The sequence below is a fragment of the Excalfactoria chinensis genome, chromosome 4 (genome assembly GCF_039878825.1).
Source record: "Excalfactoria chinensis isolate bCotChi1 chromosome 4, bCotChi1.hap2, whole genome shotgun sequence".
Taxonomy (NCBI): Eukaryota; Metazoa; Chordata; class Aves; order Galliformes; family Phasianidae; genus Excalfactoria; species Excalfactoria chinensis.
The window spans coordinates 81,926,895-81,946,775 of NC_092828.1; the positions used below are offsets into that span (position 1 = coordinate 81,926,895).

The 19,881-nt window shown below is 49.7% G+C and overlaps 1 protein-coding gene across 4 annotated transcripts; it reads right to left on the bottom strand.

Annotated features, from left to right (window-relative positions):
- Positions 1-359: 359 nt before the first annotated feature.
- OCRL (OCRL inositol polyphosphate-5-phosphatase) lies at positions 360-19,840 on the bottom strand. 4 transcript variants are annotated; one of them, XM_072334219.1, is made up of 23 exons: positions 19,573-19,840; positions 19,293-19,372; positions 18,461-18,499; positions 17,709-17,816; positions 17,561-17,632; positions 17,030-17,150; positions 16,780-16,941; positions 16,112-16,213; positions 15,569-15,683; positions 13,964-14,080; positions 13,625-13,812; positions 12,095-12,206; positions 10,885-10,994; positions 9,804-9,939; positions 9,388-9,498; positions 8,953-9,118; positions 8,509-8,744; positions 5,098-5,121; positions 3,130-3,249; positions 2,824-2,908; positions 2,242-2,369; positions 1,736-1,847; positions 360-1,650 (listed from the first exon to the last, which is right to left on the bottom strand). In XM_072334219.1, exons 1-23 carry the CDS (start codon positions 19,770-19,772, stop codon positions 1,526-1,528), a joined length of 2,769 nt encoding a protein of 922 aa, XP_072190320.1. In that variant the 5' UTR covers positions 19,773-19,840; the 3' UTR covers positions 360-1,525. The 4 variants fall into 4 exon arrangements, with proteins under 4 accessions (XP_072190320.1, XP_072190319.1, XP_072190323.1 ...); XM_072334218.1 differs by having other exon boundaries at positions 17,709-17,819; positions 19,573-19,839; XM_072334222.1 differs by lacking the exon at positions 17,561-17,632 and having other exon boundaries at positions 17,709-17,819; positions 19,573-19,839.
- Positions 19,841-19,881: the final 41 nt, after the last annotated feature.

The window sequence follows — 19,881 nt, forward strand, 5'->3', positions numbered from 1 at the left end:
CGGCACCTTGCGCAGAGCCCAGGTCAGGAGCAGCTGCCCGGGCACAGCCCTGCGCTCAAGGAGCAGGCAGGATGCAGATGGAGATGACACCGGCGGCCGTTTCCTGAGGCAGGATGCGGCCAGCTTTCTCCAGCTCTGCTCCAAGATGCTGAGCCAGGAGGGCTGGGGGGGGGGGGGGGGGTCGGCGTTGTGCTGTAGTACAAACAGAGCTGTGCCCACTCCCCAACGTGGCATCAGGGTCAGGACAGGGGGAGGTGAGGGCCAGCACAGGCAGCAGCACTTGGGGCAGCTCTGTGCCACGGGATGCTGCAGCCTCCCTGTGATGTGCTGGGTACAGGCCTGGTCTGAGCTCCAGCCCGGCTGAACCGCTGCTTGCACAACTGAGGTTTATTTGGAACAGACAGATTTCCAATAAATTATGTAATTTAAAAATTAAAAAACAAATAAACAAAAAAATCCCAAAATGAAACAAAAACAATAATAAGAGCCTCGAGGTCCTGGACCCCCGGCTGTAGGGGAACGCAGGCAGTGGGATGCGGCTGGGTACGTGGGTCTCAGGCTGAGCACAGGCACCCGCAGCTCACAGCGCAGGCAGGGCTCAGCGTAGTGTTTGAGCAGGGACAGGCTCCCACTTGCAGCCCCCTTTCCAGCCCCTCAGCACCAGAGCCCACCCAGCTCCTTTCCTGCTACACTTGAGGCCCATTCTTACTCCTCTCCCTGTCAGGACAGATAGGAAGGCACCCAACATTGACTGAACCCCCAGACCTGCTCCTCAGACAGGGCTGGGTTTTGCTCTGTGCCGTGCCCTAGGGAAACCGTGTGCAGCCCCATAGTGCTGCTTGATGCAGGCTCCTCTGCTCAGCCACCAGAACCACTGGCCCAGAAAGAAGCCAGGGCACAGGGGAAGTGAAAAGGGGGAGCAGTGCTCTGGTGCCAGAAACCAAGGGGCTGGAGTAGGGGTCAGGAATGACAAAGCCTTACCCACAGACAGGGAAGCAGGAAAGAGGATACTGCACTAATGGAGGGAAGGGAGGAGGCCACGTGTCCACATAACTCTCCTGGCACAGTCCTTTTGTAGCACAGTGACGGTGTGTTGGGTTTACTCAGTCTGCTGCATGGCTGATGGGGGCACACGCCTTACACCTGGAACAGCACAGAGCTCTCCTGCCTGGCACCACAGGGACAACGGCTCCAGCAGTCTCCACCCTTCCCTGCAATGACTCCAGGGGGTGACAAGGAGAGAGAAAGCGTGCTGCAGGGAACTGGTGACACTAAAGAATGGCTGCTGGCGCCGTGCTCAGCTATCAGCAGAACCACCCAGATCCAGGGGGAGAAAGCAGGAAGCTCCTGTCATGGATGGCAGTGCAATGAGCGTGCAGGTCCTCTGCAGCGTGGGGTACAGCAGCAGAAAGGAGAGCAGAGAGCTTCCCTTGCAACTGTAAACACGGCACTTGGAGTAGCCTAGAGCCTTCTGCTCTTCAGGAGCCACCAGTGGCACGGGGCCCAGTTTGGCAAGAGGCAGGAGTCACTCCTCATCCCCAGCAAGCAAGAAACCATAGAGGAAGTTGATGGCACGCTGGCGGTCCTGCTGGGTCTGCTTGGCCATCAGATTGGGGGGAGGCCGCAGGAGGAGGCTGGTGAACAAGGTGGCTGCAGAGGCAAAGTTACAGATGAAGAACAGAGACCTGAGAGGTGCCAGGAAGGGGATACATCCCATGGAGAAGGCAGACCTTACCGATCATGGTGGCACTGACGTTGTTGTCTTCAGAGTATTTGAGCAGCTCTCGGAGGAATGAAATCAGGTACCGAAACACGCTGCGGTGGCAGCGAGGCAGCTGGGAAATCACCTGCAAAGAAAACACAGATGGGTGCATCGCTCCAGCCAGGAGACCCAACAGCTGCTTCTAGGAGCTGCTCAGTCACCGTCCTTAGAGGAAGCAGAGGAACCGTGGTGCTCTGCAGGTGCTTAAGCTCTTGGGATCAGGGTAGGTTGTTTTAATCCCTGGGGCTACTCCTCATGTGCTCAGGGTGACACTGTGAACACTTGAGGTCTCTTTAGAAGCCCCCAGCTCCCCCAGGATGACAGCAACAGCCTTCTGGTAGATGGGCACAGCCAGAGCTCCCAGCTCACCATACTCACCATGAATTGCCCCAGAGCACACCCTCCCAAAGCTCTGTGCCAGCCCATAGGAACACAGTGAGCCCCAGCACCGAGCCAGAGCAGCAGGGAAGGCTCCACACCTGTCGGCAGAGCCGGCTGTCGTGAGAACAGTCGAGGCACCTCTGATACAGCTCATAGCAGATCACCGGCTCTGGCAGGGCCTCCAAGAAGATGAGGAGTGCTTCAGCCACAGAGTGGTTGCTGCCCGCTGGGCGGAGGGAGTTAAGGGGTACACAGAGCAGATGGACCACCCCCCCTTTCTGTTTGCTTAGCTGCTGCTTCCTCCCTGTAGGCTGCACCAGAGCCCTGTCTTATCTAATTGCTCCCTAACACCACAGCCCTCTCTGCTCTCCCCCAACCATGCAAAACGCTGTTACATGCACCCTGCACTGCGTTTGCCCACCCCTGAGACCCTCAGCTCCAGCAGCCCCTTCTCCAGGCCACACTCCCCAGAACCCAGCTGTCAGTTCCTGCTCTCAGCACAGCCTCACAGCAGCTTCCCTGCAGCTGTATTAGCCAGCTCGGGCAGAGGGCACCTCTGGGGTGCAGAGCAGAACCAGACCTCCCAGTGGGACCCTACCACAAAAGCTTTCCCAAGGGAGATTTCACAGTACAACCGAGATCCTGAAGGCTCTTGGGAATGCCACACGCAGCAAGGATACGGATTGTCTCAGGGATACTGGTGTCCAGGCAGTCAATGATCTGCTGCAGCTCCTCTTGCATTCCTGGAGTCTGAAACAGATCCTCCTGCCAAAGACAGTGGTGTCAGCACAGGGATGAAAAAAGTCACCTTCCTCATGGAAGCTGAGGCACACGGTGAGGGCAGGGTGAGAACTGGTACCCAGGCAACACCTCAACCAGAGGGAAAAAGCCTTATAAACACCAAACTGGAGCTGATTTGCAGGTGCCACTGACAAACTGAGTCACCAAGCTCTCAAAAGCTTCCTGCTGCAGTCAGAAGCCCTCACCTGGTGGCAAGCATGCTTGTACAGGTGGTCCACCAAGAGCCAGATCTCCTTTGGCATCTGCAGTGGCATCTCACTTGCATCCTCACTGTTCAGGAAGCCGATCTGCAGCACAGACTTCTCCTGGTGGTAAAGAGCACACGAGGTTATGGGGAAACCCCAGTCCTTCTGGAAGGGTCCTGGGATAGAGAGCCTGGAGGAGGGGAGAAGCAGCACCCAGGACTCACCTGGCCCTCATTCTGCAGCACAGAGACATCAGGACCCTGGCCTGCTCCTTCCCACCACCCCACAGAACAGCCTGCTGGCCTGCCATGAAGCAGCAGATGACATTCCCCAAAGCCACCAGCTCTCAGAGGACAAGTCCAAGTCATCGCTCCCACCAGCATCAGAGGACTGCAGCATAACGAGTCCTGCTCTTGCATTAGCTCCCACGTTTTAGTTTAAGCCCAGCTGATCTCCGGATACACGCGTCTTTACTGACTCCTGCATACTCTGATGATGACACACGACTCTCAAACAGCCTGGTTTTCTGAAGTTTGCTTCCTGATGTTCCTAAGGAGAGGTGCCTGATGAACACAGGCTACGCTGACACCACACTCATGTTTTCCTGCTGTACTCACACGAAGCTGCTGAGGAGCTCAAGTGCTTAGAGATCTCCACACATCAATCTTAACAACATTTTCTTGCTTCGTTTTATTCTCACTTTATGATCGCTCACGTTCCCGTGTGCTCCCAAGGAAACAGCACACACTGTTCTCCCATAGCACCATCAGCAAAGCCACCCAGAAGAGACCAACACAAGCATAGGAAGGACACCAGCAGAGAAACACCACAAGCCCAAAATAAAGCGCTTCATTTTTGCTGCTAGCTTCCATGACAACTGCAATCTCTGTTCCTGTGCACGCAATCACCCACAGCCAGCATGGGCTGGGTTTGCATTCCCCTGATTCGAGCCCCAGCAACACAGGCACTGGCCATGCTTGCCACATGGCACAGCACAGACATGCCCTGCACACCACTCAGTTTCAGCCCGCTGGGTCGTGGCTACACGCCTGCCTCACCCATCCAGGCACACACAGGGAAGCTTCACAAGCAGTTAAGCAAGCGCATTACTCACTACTTCCTTCTAAGAGAGAAAAGGCAAGAGCTGTGGACCCTCCTTGAGAGCTAAAGGCTCTCCACTAAACAAGTCCCCACTGTGGGGCATCGTAGTGCTGGGGCCGAGCAGCAGAGCAGCACTCACTCCACCAGGCTGCCCTCCTGAGCGCTGCAGAGTCCTTCCCAGCTGCTGGAGCACACGCAGAGGAGGCTTGGGCTGTCCTTGAGCATCGGCTGGGCACCGAGCGCCCTCTCCTGCCGTCTGAGAGGAACAGAAGGCATCTCCGCCTTCTCTCCGCAGGAAGCAAGATGCTCTGCGAAAGGATGCTCCCAGGAGGCACCCAAATCCTCCCTTCCCTGCAGCTAGGAAGGAGCGGCAGCCCAAGCACTGCTGCTGCAGGAAGCAGAGGAACATCTGCCTCCTGCAGGAGGGCACATCAAGGTGGAAAGAGCGTAATATTGCAGTTGATTAGTTCAGCCCTTTCTCCACATCTGGTAAGGCTGCTGTGGTGAACCCATCCTGTATGCATAGTTAGAGCAAATTCACACACGTGACAGCTCGCCAGTCTTTGCTGAAAGCATTCGCCACTGCTGCCTGGATCAGGAGGTGTTTTGTTTGTTTGGTTTTGCCCATAGCAAATTTGGTGAGGTTTAAGCAGCTCAGTTGGGCTGGCCCAATCTTGTCTGTGGGGTCACTTTGTGCTCCTATGTGTTCTCTTCTATTCTGGGCCCACAGCTGCGCTAAGAGGCTTTGCTGGAAAAAGCATTCCCTCCGGACCCACCACCCCTTCCCTCTCCAGCAGAAAACCAAGTCTCATTCTTTACAAACAAGTCATCAAGAAGCAGACTTCCCCAGCAAATCGATTGCGTTACCTTTTCTAAGAAGCTGTCTTCTCCCTGAGAGCAGCGGGAAAGAGAGGAAAAAGTATCATTAAGAGAGAGAATGTGATCTCACGTTAAGCAGACACGTAGTAGGCATTATGAGCACCCACCGAATGCCAGCTCCTTCACACGTTTTGCTGACACGGCCAAAGCTAAACCCACAGTAGGAGATTTGCCTGCCAGTTAGCAGAAATCCTGCTCACATGATGCACAGCTTCACCAGGATTTCTGTGAACTCCTCAAAGCAGCCCTGCAGCAGCTCTGCTCACTGCTGAACCACAGGCAGATGAAAGATCTCAGCCAGGAAGAAGTTCCCTTTCTTGAATCTGCCCCATCGGAAATAGATGTCCCTTTATTATTTCAGCCATCCTCTCCTGTGACCAGGCCAGAGAGAAAACATACACCAGGCTAAATCTGTATTTCTGACTGTGTGGCAGCCGTGGAGCTAGCAGGCCCCCTAAGCAGCTTTGTGTATAGTCAGGGAAACAAGCGTTTGTGCTCAAAACCCCAGGCTGCTCGTCTGTCTCAACCTAATAGCATTAGCATACTGCACTGAGGAGCACGCCAAAGCCCCTCCAGGCTGCATGTCCAATCCCTCAGCCAACGCTGAAGCAGTGTCTGCTCAACAGTGCCGTGCTGGCTGGTTGCTTAAGACACTGTTCAGAAGAGAGTAGGAGAGGAAGCAAGCTACATTTTGGCAGATCGACCTCTCAGGTTGTGAGCAAGCAAACCATTTAAGGGCCGAGCTGGACACAAAGCTACAGCAGCCACAGTGCATGGTGGGAGCAGCCCCTTTGCTCCCCTGTCACTTGTGCTGTGCCTGCTTCCTTTGGAGGCTTGCTGTGTTCGAACACAACTAGGACAGGTCAGCCCCCTGCAGAAAGCAGCTTGCTCCAAAGATGAGATAGCACAGGTTCTTCTTCCAAGGCACCAGTCACACCTGAAGTCACAGGTTCAGGACAGCACAGAGCCACACTGCACAGAGCCACACTGCACAGAAGCATGGCTAGTTTGGTAAGTGGGTGAGTCATGGCAACAGCCTCACTGCCACCTCCCTGCCTGCCCATCCTGCTCCTTGCCTCTATTCCTAGGGCATTCAGCACAATTAGCTCCATGAGACTAACATGCACCTGAGAAAGACTTTTCAAGAGCCTTAAAGCCTACAATAGGACTCTAAAAAAAACCAAACAAACAAACCAAGAGGAAGAGGCTAATAGTGAAATCCCAAAAGCAGGATGCTCAAGTGGCAGCAGCTTCTCCTGAGAAAGCCAGGAGAATCATTTCCAAACACTCCCACTTTCACTTTGCTATCCTGCACCAAGCTGCCTCTCACACCTTCATTGATCTGCACTCTCCAAATCTCCCTCTGCTGAAGATAATGGTTTTGCCAGGCCAAGAAAAATGCCTGATGTGGTGAAGTCCTCATGCCATGTAGGTGCAAGAGAGATAATGCTTAATATATAAATAACACACTGCCTTCTTTGCACAGTCTAAACATTTGGTAAATATGTGTAACCGGACCAAAACACCTCTGGGCTGTGCAGTGGTTAACACACTCACCATTCTCCCTTGTAGAAAGTGCTTGTCTTTTCCTGTCTCCAAGAATTTCTCAGCTCACAGGTAAGATCAAAGACAACAGGCCTGAAATAGCTCTAACATGACACTAGCTTTATAATCTAAGTGACTAAACTTGGCTTTGGGCTGTGACACATTTTATTCCTTCAGTCTGCTTAACAAGTTCCAGCTGAAGTACTGCTGTCAAAGTGACCTCACTGACTGAAGAGACTGCTGCCTTCCTGCAGATACTGGGACAGAGTGCTTTTGTGTTTCACTCTTCTCTGATTGTTTTGCTTCCCGTACTCCTCCATGTTTCACTGAATAACACAAAAAGGAAACCTAGAAGTAATGGAAACTGAAGAGGTGTCAAAGAACAGTTACTCAGACAGAAGAGCAACAGTGTGTATCCAAGAGGACAGAAGCTAAGAGGCCAGGCCTGAGTTCCTACCCATCGAGGAAGAAGCCAGCATTGAGCGCTGAGAGGCTGAGGAAGTCACCAAGACTGACAAGAAGCTCCAGACCAAGTCTGAGACATTTGTAAAACAAAAAGGATGATTAACAGCTGAATCCTGAAAAGCATGAGGAGCTGGAGGCCTGGATTAGTTGCTAGAATTGAGGAGGCAAAAAACTTATCTTGCCACCTGAATTCTCCTTAACTTAATCTTGTGGTTACAAAAAACATTTCTGTGTTGGGCCAGGGAGAAAAGTGGATGTTTACTAGAAAGGGAGGGAACTGGAAGAGTCAGCAAGGGTGGGGCAGCTACTAAAGGGAAGAAAAAGGAGCTTAAGCCAGCAGAAGTGGAAGCTGTCAAATCTACAGATGTGAGTAAGCAGCAGCTCACCAGACAAAGAAATGAATGGAAGGACAAGACTGTAATGTATGAGAAGAGAGGACAGCTATAAGACATCAGAGAGACTGAAAGAACTGCCCTAACTGTTCATGTGAACAGAATACAAATGGCATTCCTGGCTGAACAGGAATGGATAAGTAGACTAAAGCTCAACAACTGCTAAACTGTGTTGAAGCAAGGCCAGGAGAGACCATGAGAAAAGAGGAATGAAAGCAGGCTGAAAACAAGTATTAATGCCCAGAAAAATGGATGTAAACCCAGAAACAGCCACTAGGTACCAAAAAAGCAAAGGATGATTGAGGGCACAAACACAACACCTCGTAGACATACAAGTGGTTTCAGAAGCGTTAACACTAGGGACTGGTGAAATTTGGGGAGATTAAGAGTTATCTCTGCACTGCAGAAGAGCTTGCTCTCAGTGGTTAGCATGACAGGAAGTGACTAGAGGGGTTTGCAGGACTGGCCATTTGCTGAGCTGTAGCCATCAGCTTACTTAACAGCACCAAGTTCCTTTCTTCAGCCCCATTCCTGCCTGTTCCTTTCCGTATGCAATGCAAATACCACAGCTGTCCAGAAGGAAAAGGATCCTGTAGCCCTCTCCATGCCATCTCAGAAAAGAGTATTTCAGTCATACAGCTTATAGCGCATCAGTGCCACTCAGCTGAGTGTGCCAGCACCAACAGGCAGCAATGCACACACTGGGAGATGGGATCATTGTTCTGCCTTATCACCACGTAGCATTTAGGATTCAGTCAAAGAAATCACAGATGCAGTACAGGCTACCAAAAGCCATTGGTGGTGGAAGGAAATCACAAAAAACAATCTCATGTTCTGGAAGAAGTAAATTAGCTTAGAGCCAGCACAGCTGACACAAGCAGAAGGCATTATTCCTGCTTTTAGAAGGGAGTATATTCTCTCCCTGCTAAGAGAACCGCAGGGTAAATAGGACATGCCCACTGACAGCAGCCTGTGCTCCAGGAATAATGCTGCTTACCAGGTCAATGAGTTTGGTGACTGGAACTTCCCGGATGGGTTGTCTCATTCGGCACAGGGCCTCTAGGGAGGTGCCAAAGCAGCTGGGCAGGTAGCTCCCACTGATGGTGAGGAAATAGTCCTTCCCTCTGTCCAAGTGAAGGACAAGAATATCCTCAATTTTATCCTCGCCTGAGTTCAGCAGGGTTACGGAGTCCTTGCTGACGTACACGTCCAGGGAGATGTCCACACTCTCATCTGCAACAAGCAGCAGCTCTCAATCAACAGAAACACACTCCTCACGGTGACAAAGACATACACAACAGGGAGAGGGGCCACAAAACTCAGCAGGACAGACCAAACAAGGATGATGGTGGGAAGGGTGAGACTCAGGAAAGAAGGGAAGGACTGATCGGAGATGGGATGGCAACCTGCACCAACACGCTGCAACAGCAGCAAAACTCACTTGGCTCCAGGTAACCGTCACAAGGCTCAGCCCGAAGCCAGGGCTTACAGTACTGCTTGTCGCTGAGCTTTGGAATGAAGGAGAAGTGACAGGGAACCTGCCCATTGTTGGTTATCTGGAACTTCTGCTTCTGCAGCTGCCGGAACTTCACGTTCTCAAAGTGAAACTGCAAAGAGAGCAGAAAACACAGATCACATTAGCAGTGAGAGAATGCACAGACAGCCACCCAGGCCTTCATCATGGCAGCCTGCGGCCTGCAAGCCTACACAACGCAAAACTTCTAAGAGAAGATCTGTCAAAAAGGCAAGGTAAGACATTCCTTCTAATCTAACTTCTGATCACAAGGTTCCTACAGTTTAGTTTGGTGAATCAAAGCTAGCACTTCTGAAGCTGATGTGTCTGGGAAGTGGACAGTGATTTGGATTTCATCCTCACTTCTCTCCTGCTCAGCTCCAGCGAAGGAAGAAAGTCATTCTCCATCCTGTCCATCATGCGGACGATATCTTCAAACACCTTTCGGTATCTCTGCTCATCCACAACCTTTACCTGTGGAAAATCAGAAAATGCTCAGCTAAGCTTCTGATCAGCTTTCACAGGAACTCTTTTGGCGTGTTTCTGGGGCTACACTGGGGCTACACAGCACATGAAGACCACAGCTGCCGTTTGCTCTGTACAGGCTGGCATGGCTGCCAGATAGCAGCACACCTACAGAGTGGACACACTTCACTTGTTATTTTCTCTGTCCTCTTGTCACAGCATTCACAGCTGTGCCTTGGCTACAAGACCACCTCCTGAAGGAACGCATGACAATACTGAGGTCCTGCCCTCCCACAAGAGAAAGAAGTTGTTACCCCAATGTGGAAAAGCGCGCTGACTGGCTTGTGGTCACTGGTCTTCAAGTCCATATGACTGCGATAGTGGAGCTGATTGATGTTCCCACCCCTCCAGAGGATTCGGTCACACCACGCTGGCACACGACACTTTCCACTACAAGGAAACACAAGTTAACAAGGGAATCCAACAGTTCTAATAAACATCCAAGCTGTTCCTCCACCTGGCCAGGCATCTCTCCCCGCCCCTACAACCAATGAGCACATCAGCAGTGATGGAATGAACTCCCACACTTCCCACAGCCGGAATGTTATGGGATTTCTGCTTTCTTCCCCTTCCCTCTATGGTAGACAAAATCTCTTCCAGCATCAGGAAACTATGACCACAAACAGCACTGTTTCCACAGCCTAAGCCCACGTGCAGCAGGACCCAAACTGTACTAGTTTCTTCTGCTCTGCTGCCCTTCTGCACATTATAGCTTGATCCATCACCCACTGCTTCCATAAGGAAAAGTCTACTCAGCTATTACTATTACGTTACAAAGTCTGAATCCTGGGTTTTCCTTCTCCAGATTAACTGCAGTGCTTATTCATAAGCACATGCAGAATAAAATCTGATTGCTATATGGTATGGAACACATTCTTGAGACTTTCTCAATTTACAGCAAGTTTCTGCAGCAGATACATAAACATTTGTGGGAGGCACAAAGCAGACGGCAACAAGGAGGAACCCCTGCTGCTATCCCAAGGTAGCCATCCCTGCGGGTGTGCAAGTCAGGGGACAGAAATGACTCATAGAGAGCATTTCTTCCTCTCCAGATCCTTTTGTGCTGTTTGTCTCTGGTAGCAATAAAACCATCTCCAGTGCAGAGGCATTTGTGAGTTCAGTTTACCTCCTTTCATGTATTAGAATCGCAACAACTGAGGTTTAAGGCATGTGTCCGCTCAGCGTGCACTGTATGAGTAGGGAAAGTAGGGAAGACAAAGGAGTACAAACATGCCTGTGCCCTCCAAACACCACTGTAACACTGAGAGGCATTTCTACCTTTAAGAAGCAGGAAAACACCCTTTGCAAGGAAATGTCAGTTAGCAACAAGTTTACCTGGAGTCCCAGCGATCTGTTTTAGAGTCATATTTATATGTAGGGATGAATTTAATCTCTCCCTCGATGAAATCTGCAAATGCTTTCTTATGAATACGCTGAATATTCAGCTAGAAGCAGAAAAAGGTCATTTTTCAAAACCAAGCCAAAGAACCAGATGAACAAAAACAAACCCCAATTCAAACCACCCCAAACAACCTCCCCTTCCCAGCAGAGTCCAAGAACAGATCAACAGACAGAGCAACAGCAATACTTGTGACCACAGGATTTACCACAGACACCCCCAAAACTGCCTCTCAGATATTACACCTTTAGCAAAGGTCAAATTTAAACACACCAGTGGGGTGTTTTCCAAGCAGACTGAACACAGCCAGGCACAGTGCTGCTCGCCACACCACACAGAGAAATACTAATTGTTCCACCTGTGCTAAATGCCTGCATCAGTTTTCAGGCTTAAGCATCACCACCATTAATATTTCACTGTCAATTGTTAAGCAAAAGCATCCAGAATTGTGCTCAGATGACAACCTGGCACTGCCTCCCTTTCCTCTTTTACTCTGCTGCAAAGCTTCCTAGATTTTGTTCTCACAAAAAAATCTAAGCTGCAGTTGTTTCCTGCCTGGAGCTCTGCAGTACAGCACAACCGAGTGAGCTACAGGACAGAAACAATCAGATTTGCTGTTAAATCGTGTGTCAGAGATGCCGTTACATTACATTTGTTCACATTTCACAGGTAGAATCTTTCATCTCAAAGACACATCTGGTGCTGTCTTGCATTCCAGCATGCTGCAAAGAAACACCAAGTGGGGGAAGACCACAGCACAGAATTTAGATCAAATTGGCTGAGCAGTGAAGTCATGGTCTCTAAATCAATACCTTTTCTAGGACACTGACTATAAGAGCTGTTGTTGCTGTTACAGATTCCTGTGTTCCAGCTTACAGCATGTCCTTACAGGAGACATCTTCCAGCAAGACTCAAAGACACTTCCATAGCAATTGTCTGAGTCAGAGCTAACCCCAGCACTGTGTACAAGCTAGTTTGGTTTAAGGGGCTGACATCACCAAGACACTCAGAGCTCTATCTAGGTTCCAGCATCACTGCCTATAGACACTTATTGTAGAGAGCCTGCCAGCTCCTCCCAAGCACAGGCACAACGTGAGCCAAGATGACCTCACAAGTACGGAGCAAACAAAGGTGGAGTTCACTGACCTGGTCGTACGTCAGCAACTTCTGAAGCTCATTCTTACTGATAAGGCTTTTCACTTCATTGGCATCAGGGATACAAAGCCTGTAGTTCAAGTCTCCTAGCCAGATGACAACACTGAAAACAAACATGGAAAAGAGCCAGCAGTCAGTATCGTAAACCACACAGGGAACAAGGGGTGGGTAGGAGAACTGGCTGCTGGTGATTAACACTGAAACACACAGAAGACAACAGGAGACATGAAAGACTGAGTTTGATGGTAGAAATTTCTAGTGGCATCTGTCCCACCCCTCCTGTTGCTCCTTTACAGCATCTCCTTTGGAATCCCACATGGGACTGAAGACTTGGTTTAATGAGAAATACTAGAGTTTGCCTCAGGCTGAAAACAGCCTTTGAGATCATCACCAAATCTTAAATGAAGCAAAGCCCACCTGTCTCACCAAGGCTTCAAAACCTCCCAAGCTACACAAAGTCCACCTGGTACTCAGACTCCTCCTGCATACAGAAGGTGACAACTACAGAACTCACTCCTGCTTGTTAACCAGTTACACAAGCTTACGTGCACATATCTGTATGTATGCAGCCATGCCATCCCATGGTTTTACCAGTTTGTTTCCCACTGCCTTTCTTTCAGATCAGAACTCAACACCCACCGAGCACAGACTGACTGATATACAATTTGCAAAAGCATGGCTATGCTTCCTTTCATCTTATGATCTCTAGAATGTTTCTGTCTTATCTACTGGCCCTATTTCATCAGTACCTTCTCTGCTCCTCTCTGAGTTTCCAGATCCACATCCTGCCAACATTCTCTCTTTAACCCGTAAAGGTTTCATTCAAGGATTAAAATCTAACACTCTCTTTAGTATCAAAGCTCTTCCTGTCTACAACTAAACCCTAACTTTTCCATTGGAGATCATCAAGGACAATCCAACACTTGACATTTTGAACGGCTTAATTATTAACTACAGAACTATCGTTAGTTTGTAGCAGGCTTATGAAAAGCTAATTTATATGCTTTGTTGTGCACGTGGTGGGGCTTGGTTTGGATTATACAACACCACTGTTACTCCATAACAACAATAAAAAAACAAGTATTGCTTGCATGTCACTGGAATCACTTAAACTAAAACAGCAATTGTAAACACCCATTATACACAAACAGCCTAAAAAGCACAAACTCTGCCCATCCTGCAATCCCTTTTCTTGCCATATTCATACTCTATTTACTACCATGTTAAAACCCACCACGTTTTCAAGCCCCATAATGCTCAGCCACTGACTCAAAAATGCTGCTTGCTTGAAACGAGAACGTTATACGTGAGGAAAACACCATTACAGAGTGCATGAGTGAGTGCAGAGAAAGGTGACTTGGCAGCTTGGCTGCAGGTGCTGTAGTGCACCAGGTGCCTTGGTATTCTTAGTTACGCTGTTAAATAAGCCAAAAAAACTGAGCAAAACTTCCTGTTGCAGTGATTTTGGCTTGATCTCTATTATTGAACACCGCTTCAAGAAAGGAAGACAGCAAAACTCACTCGTGTTTCATGATGTTGTACTGAGGTAGGGTACCATCAGGGGTTACAAAGCTCATCCGGGCACAGATATCCTTATAATCCTGATTCCTCCGCTCAAAGTCCTCCACGTGAGCAGCCAAGTGGGAATTGACAATGCAGAAGGTGGTGTTGTGGAACACAAACCGCACCGCCACGCCGCCCTTGTTGCCCTGGGCAGAACAGGTGTCAGTGGTTGTTGGAGGAGAACGCACACGAGGCATCAGGGGGAAGACAGGGATGGCACAGCAATGAGAACAGAATCAGACTGTGCCATTTCTTGCATGGGTACACAGAAGCAATAGACTGGCCTCGGTGACTCACCATCTTTCCGATGATTCCGGTGCCCACAGACTCTGTCACGACCTCTCTGATGTTACTCAGCTGATCCTTCTTAGCAAACACGAGCAGCATCATCCCAACTAGACGGACCATTTGCACCTGCAAAAATAAAAGCAAATCCGAGTTTTCAGAAGGGCAGTGGTAACACATGTCCTATCTGCCTGCTCTGCCTGACTTCTCTGTCCCTCTCAGTCCCTCATTATGTTTTGTACTCAACCCATGTTTGCAACAGAGCCCAAAGGATACTCCTGTCCTAAAGTTAGTTTCTGGAGACAATCCATCATCTCCCAACAGCCATCAGCAGTGCTGAGCTCATCACGTTTCCCACTGTGGTGTTTCCCTGCAAACACTGTTGCAGGGTAACAGAAACTTCACAAACGCACAGCAGTTTTGTCTCTAATGCAAGGAGTCTCCTTCCAGAGCCAAGAAGTTCTCAGCTGCAGGAATAAGCTCACAGGTGCTAACACAGTACTGGTGTGCACTCCCCAGCAGGGATTGCAGGTCTGTTGATGACTCTCTGGTACACTAAAGCCAGGATACTTTGTGGCCCACAGCCTCCCTGTACTGTCCAAATAAGCCTTGGGTCATCACCTTGAAAGCCAGTGCTGAGCACGGCCTGCACACTCACCTGAGAAGCACTCAGATGTGCTGGGATTAAGCCTACATAGCGAAGGAAGAAGCTGAAACCACAGAAATAAACGGGAAGAGCCAGAGAACTCAGCACACTCTGCAGGAGTGACATTTACACACAACCACAAAGGCTTATCTCTGGTTTCAGTCACTACTCTCTGCCTGCAGACATATCCTCCCCCTTTTGCAAGGGTGGAAGAAGTTTGCCTAAAAGCTCATGTAACACAAAGGCAAAGGAACATCAGCCCCTTTGCAGTTCCCATTGTGATCCCTGACTCCTTCACCATGAGCTTCAGTTCAGTGAGGTATTCCCTTTTCCTGCTGTCACTTGTAACCCATGGCTCTGAGCTCAACACAGAACAAGCAGCACAGGGGTGTGACAGCAAACACATGGGCCAACAAGGAAAGGGAAAACAGCTCATGCAAAACAGTTTGAGAGATGAAATACAATGATTTGTTTCAAAGCAATCAGAGCAAAGAGCAGGTGCCACAACTGAAGCAATTCTGCCTCAAGGTAGCAGCCTCCAGAACGTTTCTCCTTACAGATCATTCCATTCCTTCAGGCATAAACTATTCATTTCATTCCCCAGTTCAAGACACGCCTTGTTTCTATACAATGGTGGGAGAGTGACACAAAGAAAGAACTTGAACCTGCTGCTATGGTTTTATTGAGCATACTAATTCCTTGAAATCTGCCTCTTATTTTATACCTATTTTCATCCTCTATCTTTACTAATTTCTGCTTCTAAATACAACATTCCCCTCCAACAATGGGACAAGCAAGACTTTCCAGACTCAGCTCAGCATATCTGACACACAGACAGGTAGACACACGCTAAGCACACGTCCTTCATTCCTACAATCTACTTTTTGGGAGGAAAGGGGAAACCCATTTCTATGCTATTTCCAGTAATTCCAACCCTCTGACAACCCCCAATACCACCCAACAGAACTCACTTTCTTATACTTAGCCTGAGGGTGCAGAGACCTCTCCACAGCAGCCAGCCATTCCTGCTCCTTTGCAGAATCAAAGTAGAAAAAAGCCTCCGTGCTGAGGTCCAGCTCCTGGAATCTAAAACCAGGCCAACTTAGCAGAAGTGCAGTGTGCCACAGATCACTCTCTACAGGAAGGTCCAACGTGAAGCCTTCATGAATCTCTCAGCAGAAAAACCTCATTCTCTCTTCCTAAAGCAGCAGCAGTGCCTCTGAGACCCTACTGCAACACAATCCAGGAAACTCCTCTCTGCAAGAAGCATGACTTCTGATTGAGGACAGCCAGAGAGCTCTGGGTACACCTCAAGTTAAATCTCTTTTGCTACATGACAGTAACCTCTTGTTTAACTTGATACCCCACATTAACCAAATGGCAGTTTTCCTTTAGACATAGCTCAGCTTTGTGGAACCTCTGAGAACACAACAGAAGCTTCAGATAAACACCACACACCAGTACCAAGCAGGAAACCTGGCACCATAAGTAAATACAAGGTAATTGCTCCTCACCCAATGCAGTAGAAGTCGGGAGGCTCTGTGTCACATACCAGCCAGGGTTCCAAGCCACTGTCTGGAGACTGCCCGTTCACATTCCATGTTCCCACAAAAAATCTACAATACAAAAGCAGCTGAACTGTAAGAAAACACAATAACCAGTGCATGAGCCCAGTATTTCCAGTGTACACAAAACAGCATCCAGGCTGGGAGAAGAGAACACATGAACAATCCATGCACAGGGTAATGCCAACTACGGGGTAACTGAAAATATTCCTAGGCTTGGCTCATCTCCAGTGACACCAATTTTGCAGAATGCTACGAAAACAAAAGACATTTCAATGGGGCCAGCAAACATCTGGCTCTGTTAAAATCGTGTTGTGTGGGATGATGCTAAGGCTGTGCAGTGGGACAGCTCCCTTTTTTCTCCTTCTGCCAACTGCTTCAGTCTTACTTGAAGGTCCCGAGATCTGACATTCATAAAGGGAATGACGCAAAAGAAGAAGCTGTATTGCAGACATGTCTTTTCTTTTCAGTCTGCACAAATCCCTGTTTAGCAACCCAAGCTGGAAATGCATCCGCAGTTGTCAGATTTCAAACCTGGGCTGGATTTGAGCTCACAGAAGAGATTACAAAGTTTTGTCACCCTCTCTGCACAGAGGGGGTCTAGTCACAGCTCTAACCTGAAGTTCTCAAGGTTGACGTATTCCTTCTCTCTCTTTGCAAGCACGTGTTTGATGAGGCCTTCTCTTTGTCCTGAATGGCTGTTGGGTAAAAACATTTTGCGCATGGTGTTGGTTACTTTTGGCTGGTCTCTTGATGTACCTTCTCTCTCTCGTTGAAACCTCAGAAGGAAGCAAGAGCAGAATTAAAACTGGTTCTGCTGTCGAGGAAGAGAAGGGAAAAAGGGAAGAGATTCACCATGCTACTTACTGCCTACTTGGAGGCACAGGAGGAGGTGGGGGTTCCCGGCGAGAGCCTGCTTGGTGGTTTTGAATGTTTCTTTTCTTCTCTAGGCTTAGAGCATTGAAGTCATCCTCAAACCCCAGAGCTCCTATAAAGAAAAAGCCAAGCACAATACCATGAAAAAACAATTTAATACAGCTCAGAACAGAAAAAGGAAGGAATGTAGCTCCACGGGAAGCGAAAGAGCAAATGATAACAGCAATATGCCAGCTCTGATAACACAGAGAATGAGTGACAAGGTCAAGGCAAAACAAGCCAAGGCACTGAGAGGAGACAGCACTCGAGAAGAAACGAATAGTCCAGGGCAACAGAATCAGAGGACAAAGATGTTTTGTTTTGCATGGGATACAGTGAGGTAAGGAAATGGGACAGTAGGCAGAGTGCCGAATGCAGCATCAGTCACAGCTCCCTGCCACCAAGGGCCCAGTCCTGCACAAAGCACAGAGCATGCAAAGGTGACAGCCACTTCAATACTTGGAGAAAAGGCCTGCAATAGACCTGGGAGGTTCTTCTCCATCTGATGCCAGCTGGCTGAGTCCTTGTGTTCAGGCAGAGAGTCTTTTAACTGAGCTGGAAATAGAATCAGCCCTATCAGATACTGCTGGTGGCCTGAGGATTTCAGGAACACAGCGATAACTCTGCTTACCTTCCTGTATGCTCTGCACTTCCGAGAGGAACCCCAAGCAATGCTCCTCATCGGGGATTTCAAAGAGCCTTTCAGCTGTCTTGTCACCTTGTATCCGGATCTTGCAGCCTGCTTCAGGAATAAACACAAACTCACAGTCAAGTGTGCTTGACAGATGTTATGCCCTCAGAGCCAATAGAATTACTCCATATTCTCTGAGCTCTTCAATGGAAGGAAACATCCAGCTACTGTTTCTGATGGCAATTTGCACCTAACCAAGTTTTGCAGCACTTCAGAGCTTATCCCACCTGCAGTACCACCAGTCCCGTTTTCCTGTTTTTAGGAAAACTTTTCCCCACTGCTGTCTCACAGAGAAGAGCTCTAAAAGTACTAAGAAGGCACTGAAAGGGAAAGCAGAACGAGTGAATAGAGAGAGCTGCCATATGCACATCATTAAAGGCAGATAGTAACCGGGGCTCAAGATCAGGTCAAAGAAATGGAAGGGAAATCAGGATAGTTCTGAAGCCAATTCAGGGCCTTGAGAAGAGATTTAAGAAGTTAAAGTTTAACCAGTTTCCAATACTTTTATTTGGGCAGTTAAGATCATGTCGTGACAAGTGAATGCCTATAAAAGTCAGAAAACACTTGAGGACATACAACCCCTGCCTGGTCCAAGGACACAGCGTATGGAGGCAGCTAAAAGAAGCACTCATTAGTGCCCAAAACAGGGCACAGTTTCCTGAAAGGAGCTTAACATACACTATAAAACTTACTGTTTGTAGCTATATCAATCAGCAGAGTTTCTTCTGCCTCTGGAAGAGAAGAGGAAAAAGCACTGAGACTTCACCTTGAATACTGTGGGAAGCACATACTCAAAAAAGCACATTGCTTGCTTCTAGCCACAGAAGTCCTTGGAAAGGAAGAAACACCTCTGCTACTAATAACAGCTCCAGCAGAAAGAATGGCACATCTGGACACCTTGGACCATCAAACTGTCACGGGGGAGACTGCCAATATTCAGAGCTCTTACAGATCTGGACAGGCATAGCGCCTTAGTGAAACACCACTCTGGCAATGAACTTGAAAGTTTATCTTACACAGCAAAAACGATAGCCAGAACTACACCGAATTATACAGAAGGTTATAAACTAAATCAGAAGATGCTGAACAAGCATTTCCCCCAGGGGCATCCACTGCTATTTAAGTTCTTCCTAGACAACACCTTGAGTTATTTCCCACTCCACGTGCAGCTGTTTGGACCTGGCAGTTTATGGAGGTTTTGAACAAAACACCCAGGAATCAGATCACAGCTGCCAGCACTGAAGGGCACGCCGGGCCTGGCAGGCAGTGAGGTGAACACACTGCTGAGAGGTGCTGAGTTCTGTGCGACCCGAACCCACCGGGTCCTTGCAGGCGTGCTGAGACAAGGCAGCCCCGCTCAGGTGTGGAAGGCAGAGGAGCCCATAAACCACAAGTTTTACTTCCAGGGGGAAACATGCAATCTACACAGAGGCCGAGGTCAAGAAAAACCACGAGATTCCGATGTTGCCAATGAACGGCAATGGATTTTGGCTGCCACAAAGAGCCCGCCGCGGGAGTCCGTACCTTGCACGCACTTAAAGCGGCTGTTGATGGGAATGTAATCCGGCTCTGAGTTTTCTCTCTCCTGCGAGTGGATAACTACCCTGCAGACAGAGCGAAGCCGTATAAAAACACCGGACTAACCCCGTCCCCGCAAGCACGCGGCTGTTAGCGCAGCTATAAAGGCTGCCGGGAGCAGCACGCCCACCGCCCGAGGGAAGCCGTCCCGTCCGCGGCCAGCCCTGCCCACAGGACAGCTAGCCCAGGCCCGGCCCGGCCGCCCCTCCCGGCGCTCCGCACTCACCCGTAGCGGCCGCCCCGCTGGGCCAAGCTCAGCACGCACGGCTCCCTCCGTCCCGCCCGCACCTCAGCGCCGAGCAGACCCTGCGCCGCCGCCTGCTCCCCCCGCCGGCCCTGCCCCCCGCCCGGCCGGCCCCTCCCCGCCGGCCCCGGGCGGCTCCCGGTGCGTTCGGCGAGTCCCCAGGCCGCGGCGGGCGGCTCCATGGCGGCGGCGCCTCCGTCTCCCGGCGACCCCGCACCGCCCCTCGCTTGAAGAGCGGAGCTCCGAGTCACATCGCCCCCTCGCGGCGGGAGGACCGCTCAGCGCCGACTG

What these genes read in the sequence shown, in the direction of transcription:
- OCRL (XM_072334218.1), bottom strand. Translation starts at nt 19,772, where the DNA reads ATGGAGCCGCCCGCCGCGGCCTGGGGACTCGCCGAACGCACCGGGAGC. An exon ending in TGACGGTTACCTGGAGCCAA is followed by an intron (nt 8,745 to 8,952) that starts GTGAGTTTTGCT and finishes TGCTTGTTGCAG; the next exon opens with ATGAGAGTGTGGACATCTCC. An exon ending in CAGTATCCCTGAGACAATCC is followed by an intron (nt 2,370 to 2,823) that starts GTATCCTTGCTG and finishes CCCTCCGCCCAG; the next exon opens with CGGGCAGCAACCACTCTGTG.